At 31.1% G+C, this 14635-nt stretch overlaps 1 protein-coding gene across 1 annotated transcript; it reads right to left on the minus strand.

Moving 5' to 3' along the window:
- Positions 1–29: 29 nt before the first annotated feature.
- LOC148312596 (dynein intermediate chain 2, ciliary-like) lies at positions 30–9127 on the minus strand. Its single transcript, XM_088276596.1, has 15 exons — positions 9098–9127; positions 7851–7976; positions 6835–7036; positions 6075–6185; positions 5638–5843; positions 5428–5562; positions 4950–5082; positions 4697–4864; positions 4119–4262; positions 3921–4030; positions 3053–3215; positions 2122–2350; positions 1467–1566; positions 767–900; positions 30–210 (listed from the first exon to the last, which is right to left on the minus strand). Exons 1-15 carry the CDS (start codon positions 9125–9127, stop codon positions 30–32), a joined length of 2172 nt encoding a protein of 723 aa, XP_088132722.1.
- Between the last annotated feature and the right edge of the window lie 5508 nt (positions 9128–14635).

A 14635-nucleotide genomic window follows, 5' to 3' on the forward strand; every position in this document is an offset into this window, starting at 1 on the left:
TACATAATAATATCGAGTTGGTATTAGTGTTAATCTTCTTCTACTTTTTCGTCGACCACTTCCGGTTCAATTGGCGGTTCTCTGACGAGACTCAAAAGTTTAGCAAGTTTCATTTCCTGGAGTGTGCGTTGATCCAAATTCTGTTGCTTCTTGGGGGGTTTACACATTTCACGGAGATTTGGCGACAACTTCACCAGGTGAATCGTTCCTCTGTGGATATGAACATTTCAATAAAACAAAAAAATAATAATTAGGGCGTCAGAAGCAAACTTCAAAATAAAAAATATATATAAATTTGGATGTATGCAAGATCGTATTCTTAAATATTATTTTTAAATACTGGGAAACGTCTGAAAACATGATTTACAATTTGTGATCAAGTTTCTGGATATACTCAAAATGTTGTGAAATGAAATATATGTTTACTAATTTACGAATAAAAATGGAAAATACTTTGTAAGTTTCTACTTATTTTATGACCAATGAGAGCTGTCATAACAATGGGCATCTTCAGACTGCTAATTTCTAAATAACTAATGTGTTTTAGAATCTTGTGTGAATCAAAATAGAAGGTAGGCGGGCGTTTTTACAAAATTGTTGGTAGTTTTTCTTTAATATCTCAGAATTACTTTCACGGTTTTCTGTAAACGTACCTACCTACAGGGCAGTAAAAAAACTTAGAACAGTGTAGTAACAAAGCTTTTGGTGTTATGAAAAAAATGTATCCATAATAAAATAAGCCTAGCAAAGGTTTAAACATTCTTACTTCGAATCACCGCACAAAAGAATAGGCAGATGGTAATTAAAATCTATCCTCGTAAGCTTCTTCATTTTCTTCGATATGATATTTTGAATGCATATTGGTTTATATTTATTCACATTGAGGTCGAACACGTACACCTAAAACAAAACGTGTTGGAATGCATGTAAATGATATTTAACTTAAGGGTTACAATAAAATCAATAACACATCTCATGAATAGCATTTAAATCGTAAAAACAAGATTTAAATATTCAATACATTTAAAACAGTACATCGATTTATGAAAATACTATTTTTTAATATATTTAATAAATACTTGTTTATTGTCAAAGAATAATTCACATATATTTTTATATATTTAAGCATATTATACACATAAGTCATTTGTATAATATTCCCGATGAGTAATTTACATCACTCATTTTGGGACATAGGATTAAGGTTAACAAGACTGAAAAATAAATAAGAATGAAACAAATAAGAAAACACAGGGCAAAATGTAAAATATAAAGCAATAAAAGGTACAGTATGTTTACTGCCTATTGGCATAGAAAAAAACATAAGGTATGAAGAATGTTGAAAGGAAAAAAAATAGAATGTATAACTAACACAAATATCTTTCCATTAAGTATTTATTCAGTTTATTAATTAATAATTATTAATTTGGATGCCTGACTGACTATAAAGATATTTTATTTCTTACCTTGCCATCGGAAGTGCACGCGGCGAAAACAGTGCTAGAGTAAGGAGCCCACTTCACATCTCCAACGCTCGATCCGAGATCAAACATAAACAGGGGTTCACTGAAAATATTTACAAAAAAATAGCCTGATTTTAAAAATTGTCTGTTTTTTATAAAATTGTTAAATCAGCAATCAATGTATGGAAGTGAAGCATAGAGTTGGCAAAAGAAGGATGAAAGTAAACTGAATGCAGTCGAAATGCGATCCCTCAGACGAATGTGCGGTAAAACGATGTATGATAGATGTTCGAATGGTGAAATAACGATAGAATGTAAGGCTGAGATTTGCATTATTGATAAAATTGAAAAAGGTGTGTTGAAATGGTTTGGACATGTAGAACGAACAAGTAAAGAAAGAACGGTAAAATACATTTATTAGGCGAATTTAGTTGGAAAAAGGATCAAAGGAAGACCGAGAAAAACTTAGCATGATTAGGTATGTAAAATACTTGAAAGCGGTCAGTAAAATACTTCAAATAATCAGCGGGTATGCATGAGGAGATGCATGCATGTGGAAGGCGAAGAAAGTTTGCAAAGAAAGAGTGGTGAGGCATTCTATTCTCTCTGCCTGTGTCGGTTAGTTTTTGAATCAGCAAAATGGCAACAAACGACTTACTCCCTGCCGTCCTCCCATATCTTGATGCGCCAGTCGCCGGAGCAGGTGGCGAAGATCTTCCCGTCGTAGGAGTTGTAGTGGATGGCGTGCACGGGCATCCTGTGCGCGTGCAGGACGCCCAGGAAGGCGCGCGAGTAGGCGCGGCTGCAGCGCAGCACCAGCCCCTCCTCCGTGCCCACCAAGTACACCTCCGAGTGCAGCGGGTGTGACGTCAGACACGTGCCACACCCTGCAAATTATTATCACACGCAATCAATATTTCTTAAAAGTTTCTTCTTCTGTGCGTGTCATGTCAGGTCCCCCTGACATCACTGTAGAGTAATTATCCTTGTCTTGGGCAGCTTTAAACGGCGCCTCGACGGTTCTGTTCCCCGCCCAATCTCGTAGATTCCGGAGCCAGGAGAACTGCCTTCTGTCCGCACCTTGTCGACCCTCTATTAGGTGTAATATTGTAGCTCTCCTCTAAGTATATGCCCCAGATAGGACACCTTCCGGGCTTTGATATCAGTCCGCAACTGTCTTCTTGCTCTCGCTCTTTGGATCATATTTACGTTCTGACCATATCGGTACATATCAAACATTTATAATTAATTTTTATCCAATAAAAGTAATATTCAATTTATTAATACTATGAAGATAATACGTTTGTTAACGAAGGCCTGAGGATTGATGTTTTTATTTTGGTCTCAGGTTATAGAATGAAAAAATATATACATATATACTCCCATACACTGGCATGCAGATATGTCTATTCTTAGGGTTCAATTTAAGTAATAACGGATTTATGTGTATGCTTTGAATTTTTAAACGTTGCATGTCTACGTTGCTGTTTGGTTTTGTACATAATTTACTCAATCCAATCCTTAAAGAACGTCTCTCAATACTGGCGTACATAGGTTTTCATAATAATCAAGTGTAAGATTGAACGCACCTCTGACGGACTTGATGGTAGAACCGGGTCCTGGTAGTTGCAGCAGAATGGCCGTGGCAGCCAACAGCTCTCCCGGGAGGACTGTCCAAAATGTGACTTTACCATCTCCGGATACGGACCAGAAGCAACATTCTCCGTCAGCCAAATCGGGACCCCAGCGAACCTTCGAAATAACACTCGAATGTCAATGGTCAAATCTAACAAGATTTGAAATTGATTTCTATAGAAGTTGTTATTATCCAAAGATTCCGATAAAATCTGAGGGAGTGGCCTACACCGTTATCACATAACAGATCCCCGTTCTTAGAGATTACAATGTAATTAAGTACAGTAAAACCTCGATATAATGGCTCTCCATTTAACGAACATCGTAAATGACTGACAAAAATTCCCGTAATATTTAAAAATATGAAAACGTCCTGTTAATATTATACACGCTTAAATTCAAGTGTAAACAATTTTTAACGGCCATGATAGTCACGTCATATGTCTAAAATACACATTTTCGTAATTTCAAATACTTTATTATCTAAAAAAAAAAAAATAGTTTCTTTTTCAAAGCAGTATTGACGAAAGCAATCGCGTCGGTATCGAACAGCAACGTCACTTCACGACGAGTGACAAGATGATAAATATAATTTTGTTTGTCTATTTTTTAATTGTTTATTTATCTAAATACAGTATTTACATTAAGAAATAAAGTTTTTAAATTTTTTTTAAGCCTAAATAGGCTTGAAAATTCAAATAACGGACTTTCGGCGTTGACGGACATTCCCTCCCCCAATTATTCCGTTATATTGAGGTCTTACTGTACTTCGAAATCGGCCAACTATCAATAAAGTGTTTGAAAACAAAATAAGTGACTTACATCCCAAACAAGACTACTATGTTTTGAATCGACTGTATCACTTTTGTACTGGTAGGTTTTTTCGTTAGCGAGTTGAGCATTATAAACGCAGACATTGCCATCGTAAAGTCCTGCAAATATTATTAGAATATCAATAAAATACGCGAGAAAAATACATCAATAAAGATTATTAAATAATTATTTTTATTTTGATCATACCAACGACGATGAGGTACGGAAACTTTTTGTGAATATCGAGGCATATCACAGGAGATTCCGTGATCACAGCGTATTCTGGAAACGATGGATTCTTGATTGTGAAGAGGCAGAGACATCCTTCTTTTTGGCTGTTGATAAAGTCCACTGTCGAAAAAACACTATTGTGAAACTTACTAGCAGAGATAGCGAATTGTACATTTTATTTTGTATTGTATACTAAATAACGTTAAAGCAGTGTTTCAAAGTACATACATATATAATATTTATTCAAAGTGCTATATTTTGGATAGACCAACATTTTTAACATCTAAACATGATGAAAAAGAATATGGAAGTCTGGGCGTTTGCAGGGCTTATAACTTATTATAGGCTCGTTAAGTGATCACTTTACACACGTGCAACATTTACCATTCAACCCATGATTGACAACCACACTACTCAATCTTTTGTAACTCATACATAAATACATATATATTTTTTTAAAAATCTTTTTTATTAGATTTTATATTAAAATATAGATTAAAGCAATGAACTCGCCGATGAGTGAATTAATTAAAGTAAAGAAATTAAGATATTACAGGTTCCATAAGCGACAGCAAACAGATCGTAGTAATGTGGATTCCATGCGAGGGCAGTAACAGTACTGCTGCGCATTCGTTCGTAGGAAAATTTCCAAAGAGGAAGTAATGAACCATCTCCGTCACGGAATTCATCTGACGGGTCCTCCCAATACCGGTAGTCTTGGCCTATAAAAATAAATGATCAAGTGAGCGAGGAATGGGTGTGTTTGTGTGAATCTGCAGGTTGTAGTATTTGATGTGGATAATTTACCGATTTCGTCGTAAATATTTTGATTGACAAGTCTCTCTAGAACGGTCCATTTCTCTTTCATTTTTTGTTGAATTTTTTCCTCTGCGATCTCCTTGTCCGTTTTCTCTTTCAGTTGAGGGATTTTCTTTTTCGCCTGCAAAAATGCCAAATTACATCCATCAATATCATGCATCAGATGTTTACGTTAAAAAGTCTCATCTAAAAATAATTAATGACAAAAAGCAAAACAATATTATGTTTTTAATAGAAGAATTTATTGCAATGAAAATAAAATGATATTTTTGAGTGTGTCCAAATTTTTAGTTAATAAATGCTTCATTTTGCTCCTTTTAGAAACTAAACGAAGCATTTACTAACCGAAACTTTATAACAAACAAACAAAAAAAAGTAAACAAACGTGAAAATGCCTCTTAAAAACAGGCCGCAAGGCCTATAAGAAGAAGAAGAAGAAGACTTGATTGTTAGATGATTAAGTTACCTTTTTAGGTTTGTCTCCTTCCCTTTCATTTTCTTTAGACTCATAATCCTGGATGTAGTAATCGTAAATAATGGACTGCAGTGCCGTAGCGGAGAAGGTGGCTCGCGGTGGCGGGACTGTCTGCGTTTCCACCGTCTGAAATTTTAAATCATGGCATAGTGGATTACTGCTAAAAAAAAAATCTTGGAGAATATCTTAACAGATTATTACCCGACTCGGGTAGCTGGCCGTGAGAGTTGCCCTCTCGCAGAAGTTGAACTGGTTGGCTAACTTCCTGGTGCGTGGAAGGATGACGATCTTCTCATCGCCTTCTAATCCCTCCAGCTCTTCATCAGACGCTTCCACGGGAGCTCCTCCACCGTCTTCTTCTTCACCACCAGCTTCTTCATCAGCTTGTTCGACTTCTTCTTCATCCTCTGTTGGTGTTTAAATTGTTATCATTTTATATTTCAATTACTTATTTTATTCATTAAATAAGTCAAAAGTCTGCGCAATCGGAGGGCATGTATGACTAGATGTATGGATGAGAAGGAGGCAAGGAGTGTATGTCAGGACAGAAGAGTGTGGCGTTCCATCCTCTCTGCCTACCCCTGCGGGGAAACGGCGTGATGGTAGTAGTTAAATAACAATATTGTAATTTTAATGACCTGGTTTTTCTTCCTCAGCGCCTTGTTCTTCTTCTTCCTCCTCTTCTTCTTCTTCAGTGGATTTCTTCGCTTTAATTTTCTTAGGTCCAGAATCGTCCAAGTTTATAGCACCTTTAAACAAAAGTGTAAATTAATGTGAAAAAACATTGAATTTGGCGCATTTAAAGTTTTATGAAATGGTTTATAAAGCGATGATTTAGGACATATTCTATTTTTATGGAGCAAAATATCATCAATATTTGAAACACTAACTTTGTGATTTTCCATTTGATAACATGTCTTGTATGTATATGTGTTTACTACATATACATGTTTATATTGTATTTAACACAAAAATCTAATATTGAGATTACAACCAAACATTTTTATTTCAATAAACATCTACACATTATTGTAGACGTTTTTTGGTATTAATTAGTTTTGAGGATGAAACTATTTCCTTCAAAACTGATCGATAGTAAAAGTTAACTTTTAAAATTAATGTATATAACTGAAAAATGATGAACAAAGCTTCTGTAATGTTAGAATCGTAAAGTAAAACAAATAAAATTGTTTAAATGTTATTTTTTAATTGTTATTTAATGTAAAAATAATCATGGGTTTAAAAGCTTTTGATAAGATCAAATGATTTCGATTTTCATTTTAGCGGTGCGGTGGTCTGGAACTTATGAAAAAAAAAATTGTCGACTTATCGTGAGTTTTTCATAGCAACGGTATCGTTAGAATAATTTCCAGAGAGTTATCATGAATGTTCCCTTACCGTAGCCCGCAGCTATCTGAGCTTTAGCTTCCTCGCATTCCTTCCGGATGGCCGTGCCGTGGAGGCTGTAGAGGCAGTAGGTTCCCACCTCGTCCGGGGCCTTGTACACGAACTGGCCTTGAGCGAAACTGTACTCGGCCTCAGATTTAGGTAACAAAGGATTTATTGTGGTCAGGACGCGAGTGATCTCTGTTTTCAGTTGCTGAAAAAACAACCCCTTATCAAAAAAACAAAGAGTATTTCTTTAATTATTTATTTATTCGGCTAAAACTTTGTCTTTATTTTATCCGTTTGAAAATAAAATATGACTAAGATCGACCAAATAACAATTGTTTAATGAAATTAGCTATTTACAACACATATTAAAATCATTATTTTTTGTAGCAAATGATTGCAATATTAAATTTTCTGCCAAATTTGAATTCACCAAATAAGTATTTTTTAAAAAATTATATTTTCGGTAGAAACTTTTTGATAGTTTGTATCCGTTTGGAAATAAAACATGACTAAGATCGACTAACTGACAATTATTCAAAGAAATTTGTTAATGACAATAATAAATCAACATCTTGGTTTTTGATAGTAGATAACTTCAATATTAAAATTCCATATATTTTCTGAAAAATTTGACCACACAAAACAAGTGTTATTTAATTATTTATTCTTCCGAAACTTTTTTTCTAGATCGTATTCGTTTGAAAAAAAAACTGGATTTTAAAATCGACTATTTAACAATTACATACATATATAGAAATTAGTTTATTAAAATAAAAATAAAAATATAAGTCCAAATTGTTTAATAATTAAAAAAAAAGAAATATTACACTTCCATCAATTTTCTGTAAAATTCTAATGTACCAATTTCAAAGTGAAATTAATTATACATTTATGTAATATGGTTGATGTCAACATCACAGGAGGAGTCACTTTATTGAGAAAAACCGATCTTCAGATCTAATATAAGACAAAGAAGATGTATTATAAAACGATTTAAATAAAATACGAATTAAAATTACCGCTTCTGATAGTCGTTCTTGATCGGGGGGTCTGATGAGCGGCTTGACAACTTTGAGAGTGTCAGGAACCTCTTCCGGATCTCCTATTCCGCTTCCCTTGCTGGTCCCTTTCTTGAATTTGCTCTCCTGGTATCCACAATACGTTAGTACAAAATAACGCCATGCAAGAGAATAAAATACAACAGATTTATTTATTTTTAATAAAATAGCACTGTTTTCATTAGTACTAGTCCGCACCTGAATATGTATGGTACATAGTTTAAATGGATTTTTTAAAAATAATAAAAGAGGAAGGAAGAGACTTGAGAGGATCCAAAAAGTATTAAAGTTTTTATTTTTATGTTTTACATAAAAGCTTGTAATCTTTTACATGAAAAAAATCCGATTTAATTTTTTTAAATTAACTTTTAGAGAGATTGTAAAACTTCCAATTAAGATAATTCAAAAGGGTAATTGACAGATCATTATTTAAAAAATATATGCACGAAATTTTCTATACTAAAAAATTCTGATAATAATAATACACAAAATTGATACAGAATTAGAATAATTTTAAGTGAACATGTATTTAAAAAAAACCTTACGATTCAAATAGAATTTTTTTTTATTGCTGATACCGATTATAAAGATATATATATATATATATATATATATATATATATATATATATATATATATATATATATATATATATATATATATATATATATATATATATAAATATAGATATATATATATATATATATATATATATATATATATATATATATATATATATATATATATATATATATATATATATATATATATATATATATATAATTTAATTGATATTTTTCTAAACGATATTATTATATATGTAGAATAAAATATAAACTAAATAGGTATTTTTGCATTATTTTTATTTGACTTGTGACCGGGTTTCGTCGTTACCGACATTATCAGACCAGTCTGATGGTATCGGTAATGAGGAAACCCGGTCACTGATCACATTAAATAAATGTGGAAAAAACTATTTAGTTATTCAAACTGTGTATTTTAGTATATAAAATGTTGTTCTACCAACAAATGTCTGTAAAAAACTTAAGACATTGTACTTTTTCTTTTTTTCGATAAAAACCTAGATAAAAAATATCTAATTTAAATGTAGGATTAGAATCTGCAATAAATAATGAGTTTATTCATTGCTATTGTTAATTTTCTCATTTCTTATATTAGTGAATAATATTTTTTTTTTAAAAACTTACATCGTCGAGTTCTGAACAAAGTTCGGACATTTTTAATGTTCACGTAAAATTTTAACCAATAATGACTTTTTACGCGATTTGGATTTAAATCATTCTCAACATTTTAAAATTCCAATACATTTTTAATGGTATCACGAGAAATTATAACGAAGTTGAATACATAAAATAGACGTCCGACTCAGCCCGCGTTCCTTGATAACTGAACCGTAAACAGAAGTAAGGCTTTCTCAAATACTTTCTATGAGATAAGGGTTGTTTATGTGGAGAGGGAAGTGGAATGGGGAGGTTATTTGTGGAAGCTTTATTACTTGAAATGTTAAAAATAATCCCGACCCTTGTAAAAAAAAACTAGAACGGTCACGAAATCCGATCAATCCCACTGAGTAAAGCCAAACATTTTTTATTCCCAATATTATTAATATTTAAAGCATTTACTTTGTGGTTAGTCATTTTTACTTATTTATTTTTTTACAAAAATGCATCGCTGTGTTAGTGATTGTCCTGACGAAGAGACGGGTACAGCATTGCTGTGTTAGTGATTGTCCTGACGAAGAGACGGGTACGTCTCGAAACCGGTAGACGTAAAAATCTCGGTGAGTAGTTATATGCTAATTTTATTAACATTTTTGTAAAAAAATAAATAAGTAAACATTTTTTATTCTCAATATTATTAATATTTAAAGCATTTACTTTGTGGTAATTCTTTATTACTTTTATATTTTTTTACAAAAATGTTATATTTTCAATGTGTAGGTATTTAAAATAAAAAAGTTTAAATTAATTTATTAGTAAATCAACATCTACGTTAAGTTATTTGTTATTTCGGCATTCACTTTGTGATGAAGACATGATTAAATTGTAAATAAAAACGCTTATATTTTTACCACTTGAGTATTATATTTATTTTTTACTTTTAAATCTGTAGATGGAAGCATCTGTTGCTTCCAAAACTAATCGTTAAAAAATAAGTATAATACGCAAGTGACAAAAAACAAGTGTTTTTATTTACAATTTAAATGATTAAGTTGAAAATATATAATAGAAGTCTGGGTTTTTACAGGGATTAGGAAAAATACTATAAAGAATTTTTGCCCGGCGTTACCCGCGATTTAAATTGTTGTACTATTTTAAGGGAACAGTTTTACGATAAGTTTTCTATTTATTCCGGACAATTTACACTGTTTCAATTTTTTTGGCTGGCAAGTCTTCCGGGCTACAAAAGCAATCTTTTTGAGCCAATAAACGTACCTTTGGGGCAAAAAAGGTGGGGCTTTTAGTTAAAATAGAGGGTTACTTTCAAGACGATAATAGAAAATCCTTCGAAGTTATATCCAATGGTCCTTCATGCCTGTAGTTTTATTTGTGAGTTTTTATAATGTGTATTTTTTACAATTTGCGTTTTCTAGTTATCATAGTCACAGTTAAGTTGTCATACAAGCATGTGGTACAAATACTGAATTTAGGATTTGTAAATGTTATCGTGAATATATAAGTAAAAATACCTATATACACAAAGAGTCAAATTATAGATAAATATTTTGAAATGTGGTATTAATTTAAAATATAAATAATTAAAATTCTTCAAACCCTTATCCGCACCCCAATGGTGCATAGGGCACTGTTTCATATAAACGCAGTGTTATCTTGATCGTTACCACATGAAGGAAAGGTGATCAACCCTCCGCTTCAGGTACCAGTCCAGGGTAATATTGAATAAATATTACAGTGATAAATCACTAATATTTATTTGACCCCCTCCTGGGAATCGAACCCGGGACCTCCAGAACGGTAGCCGAGCGTGCTGACCATTGCACTATGGAGGCGGACGGACAATAATTAAAATAGGTTAACATATATTTAAACAACAGATTAGAAATATATACTTAATGGCTTAATAGCAAATATTCAAGACATGTGGGTTTTTATTTGGTTGATAATAAATATCAAATATTACCAAATTAAATGAAAAACTTTAATATCGTATTGTAATACTAATTGCATAATATTAAGCCTTAAAAGGGTTACTATTATACATAATTCAGATTTCAGACAATATAGGAAATTAATTACTTCATTTTGGTAAATTACCGTACTTACTAAATTCTATTTGTCTATAATTAAAGGTAAATTCCAATATTTCTTTAATTCTGCTTACTTTGTTAAAATTCCTTATTAGATATGTTTCAAAAGAACCAGTAGGTAAGAAATGAACATAAAGTTCTATAATTATTAATTGACAAACTTTCTTCATTAAACAGTACGGTGAGTTTAGAAAGATTCGCGTTTATTATCAAACATTTGTACCATAAACAGGTTCTAGTAAATTAGGCAAAAGTTTTTTCACAAAATGGTTTAACTTTGAACTAATAAAATGAAAGTTGTTCCTACTGCAACCAACTGCGTGACAACGTTCCGTGACACATCCGGTGTGGGGACGTTGCTTTACTTTACTTGTACTTTACTGTTCATTACTTGACTGTAACGTATAGTAAATCTATTACTGGACATATACTCGTATATGTATGTCCCAACATTGTGTCGTGCAAGTGCATGGGACATACATATGAATTTTCTAGTCATTCGTGCAATGTTTCTTCGACATTAGTAATACATATTAAAACATGATTGAATAGTATTTATGTGTTACATTGGGTGTGATTCAAATCCCGACATACAATAATTAATAATATTGATGTAGATGTTTAAATAAATGACGTTTTATTTTACAAAAAAAAGCCATTTTCATTTAAGATGGTGCCATAAAATAAGTTTTTAATTGTACCTCCCTATTAATACATAAAGTGATATAAAGTATTTCTTCTGTCATACTTAAATAATAATAAAAATAATATTTTCAATGGAAACCTTATTTTTAAAATGACATTTAGTGCTATGAAGGACGACAAGACAAATGATTTTCTAAATCATGCAATACTCGTGACTGACAGCACAACCAATATCCAGATAAATCTCTAAAAACATTGCAAAAAACATTTTATTAATTCGAAATTATTGCAAAACATGCACAGCCAGATGATAGGACAGACACGAAACCGTCTTTCTGCATGACGTGCCGCCATTTTGGGAACAGGTACGGCAAGATGGCGGATTGTTCTGCGCTTATTGCAATTTACTTACATGACGGAGGTTTGCTGTGATCGTGGAACTCACAGAACGGATCGAAAACACCTGAAATTATCCCAAATTACCGCAAATGACAAATTGGCTCCATCATCACATTGTATTGTGCACTGAAACTAGCATACGGACAAAAGACGACATTGACCCGAAATCGTCAATATTAATTGTAATTAGGTACAAACGGGTACGAAGATACTAACTGCTATTGTCTGGTACATAAAGAATTAATGAATTGGCAAAATAATTACGAGTACAAAATTAATGGGTAATTTGTATTTCATATATTTTTTTTGTAAGATATTTTTTTTCGTTTTGAATAGGTTGAAAATTAAAATGTGTAAGTCTATATTATTTTTTTTTATAAAGTCACTTATGACAAACAAAGTTGAAGAGAAAGTAGAAGTCAAACGAAATGGAAGATACATAAATTATTGTCTCTGTAGTAATAATTTTAATAAAAATAATAATTTTGAATAATTTCTAACTTCTGGTGGAAGGGCATTCCACGCCATCCGTCCCGTTGCAGCAAAGGCACGCTCTACAAATTTAGAGCGCTGATTGCGACCTGATAAGATCACTTTACTCATAGCAATTATCATAGACGATCGAAGCGTGAGACGTCTATCAACCAATTCGTTTGGAATACACAGCTCCTTTAGATACTCTGGGGTGTATTTAAATATTGGAGAGATAAAATACTTGTACTAATGTAAACTGCTGATATAATGGGAAAAACTTTATCATCAGGATAATTTAGATAAGGTTATTTTCGAAGGGTATCAAACACAATTCAAAGTTCATAACAGATATAATAATAATCCCCCCATAAATGATCGTGTTAGGTAAGCTTTGAATTTAGTTTACAAAGCTGGATGGCATATTTTTGCGTGAGACCCAAGTTTAAATGGCATATAAATTTATAAATGAAAAGGGGAAATTAGGAGTTTATTAGCTTGTATAAATAGAAATCACAGTTCAACGAATAAACCTCCATCCGCACTGTTGGCATGCGGAATTTAATGAGGAAAGTTACCGAACGAAATTTGTGTAAATACTTCATGAAAACGTCGGATGTCAGGAAGAAATTCTAAACGTAATTCAGGCTCAGCCAAAACAGTACAACAAAAGCCTGGAAATGTGCGTAGTTTTGTGGTTAATAGAATTTGAATATTGAATAACGAGACACAAATAACCTTAATTTATTGTCCTGAACCGAAAATGTACAAGGAATTTAGATCATATCAATCAAGTTACACAACCGTTTTATATCAGGTTTCAGGTAAAATGTTGCGTTTTTTCAATGTGAATTCATATAACAAAGAATTTTACAGTCATTGATTTAATTACTGTAGTTGATTCTCCATTCTGTGATACTAAATAAAAAAATGTAATTACCAAAACAGAAGAACTCAATTCATATTTTTCATAAAATAAAATAGTTTTTAAATGATTTCTCAGGAAATAATTAAAACTGAGACTTTTACAATGCATTCTAAGTTGAAATCGAAATCGTAAATTAAAATACCGTTTCGTACTGCGTTTTTTATCAACTTATACGAGTAAAACATCAAATTATTCTTGAACACGTATTTACTACATGGGACGCACATTGTCTTAAAAAATAAAAGCAACAGATATTTTACAAGATACATATATATGTAAATATATATATATATATATATATATATATATATATATATATATATATATATATATATATATATATATATATATATATATATATATATATATATATATATATATATATATATATATATATATATATATATATATATATTTATATATATATATATATAAATATATATATAAATATATATATATATATATATATATATATATATATATATATATATATATATATATATATATATATATATATATATGTATATATATATATGTATATATATATATATATATATATATATATATATATATATATATATATACATATATATACATATTTATATATATATATATAAATATATATATATATATATATATATATATATATATATATATATATATATATATATATATATATATATAAATAATGATGAATGTAGCTATATTTATTTTATAAAGTATTTTCTTATCTTATCGCTAGAATATTTTCATGACTTACGACCTGTCACAAGAGCCGGCGGGTTCTCTTTGTTATCACAAGAAATACAGTTTCATCTGCATACACAAAAAACAGGCAGTAAGATCGTTCATTCCAGCTCCTATACTAAATCTTTTATTATTTATTATTTGTTTATTATTATTGATACTATTATTTTTGATACTTTTAGGGAGTTAATGAGCTACTCACCCTAATGCACGCAGTACTGTCCTCGTACATTGCCGAATACCCTTCATAACTTTAATGCTACATCA

This window comes from Brachycentrus maculatus, unplaced genomic scaffold, assembly GCF_059751285.1.
Source record: "Brachycentrus maculatus isolate JH-2025_06_01 unplaced genomic scaffold, ASM5975128v1 h1tg000038l, whole genome shotgun sequence".
Lineage (NCBI taxonomy): Eukaryota > Metazoa > Arthropoda > Insecta > Trichoptera > Brachycentridae > Brachycentrus > Brachycentrus maculatus.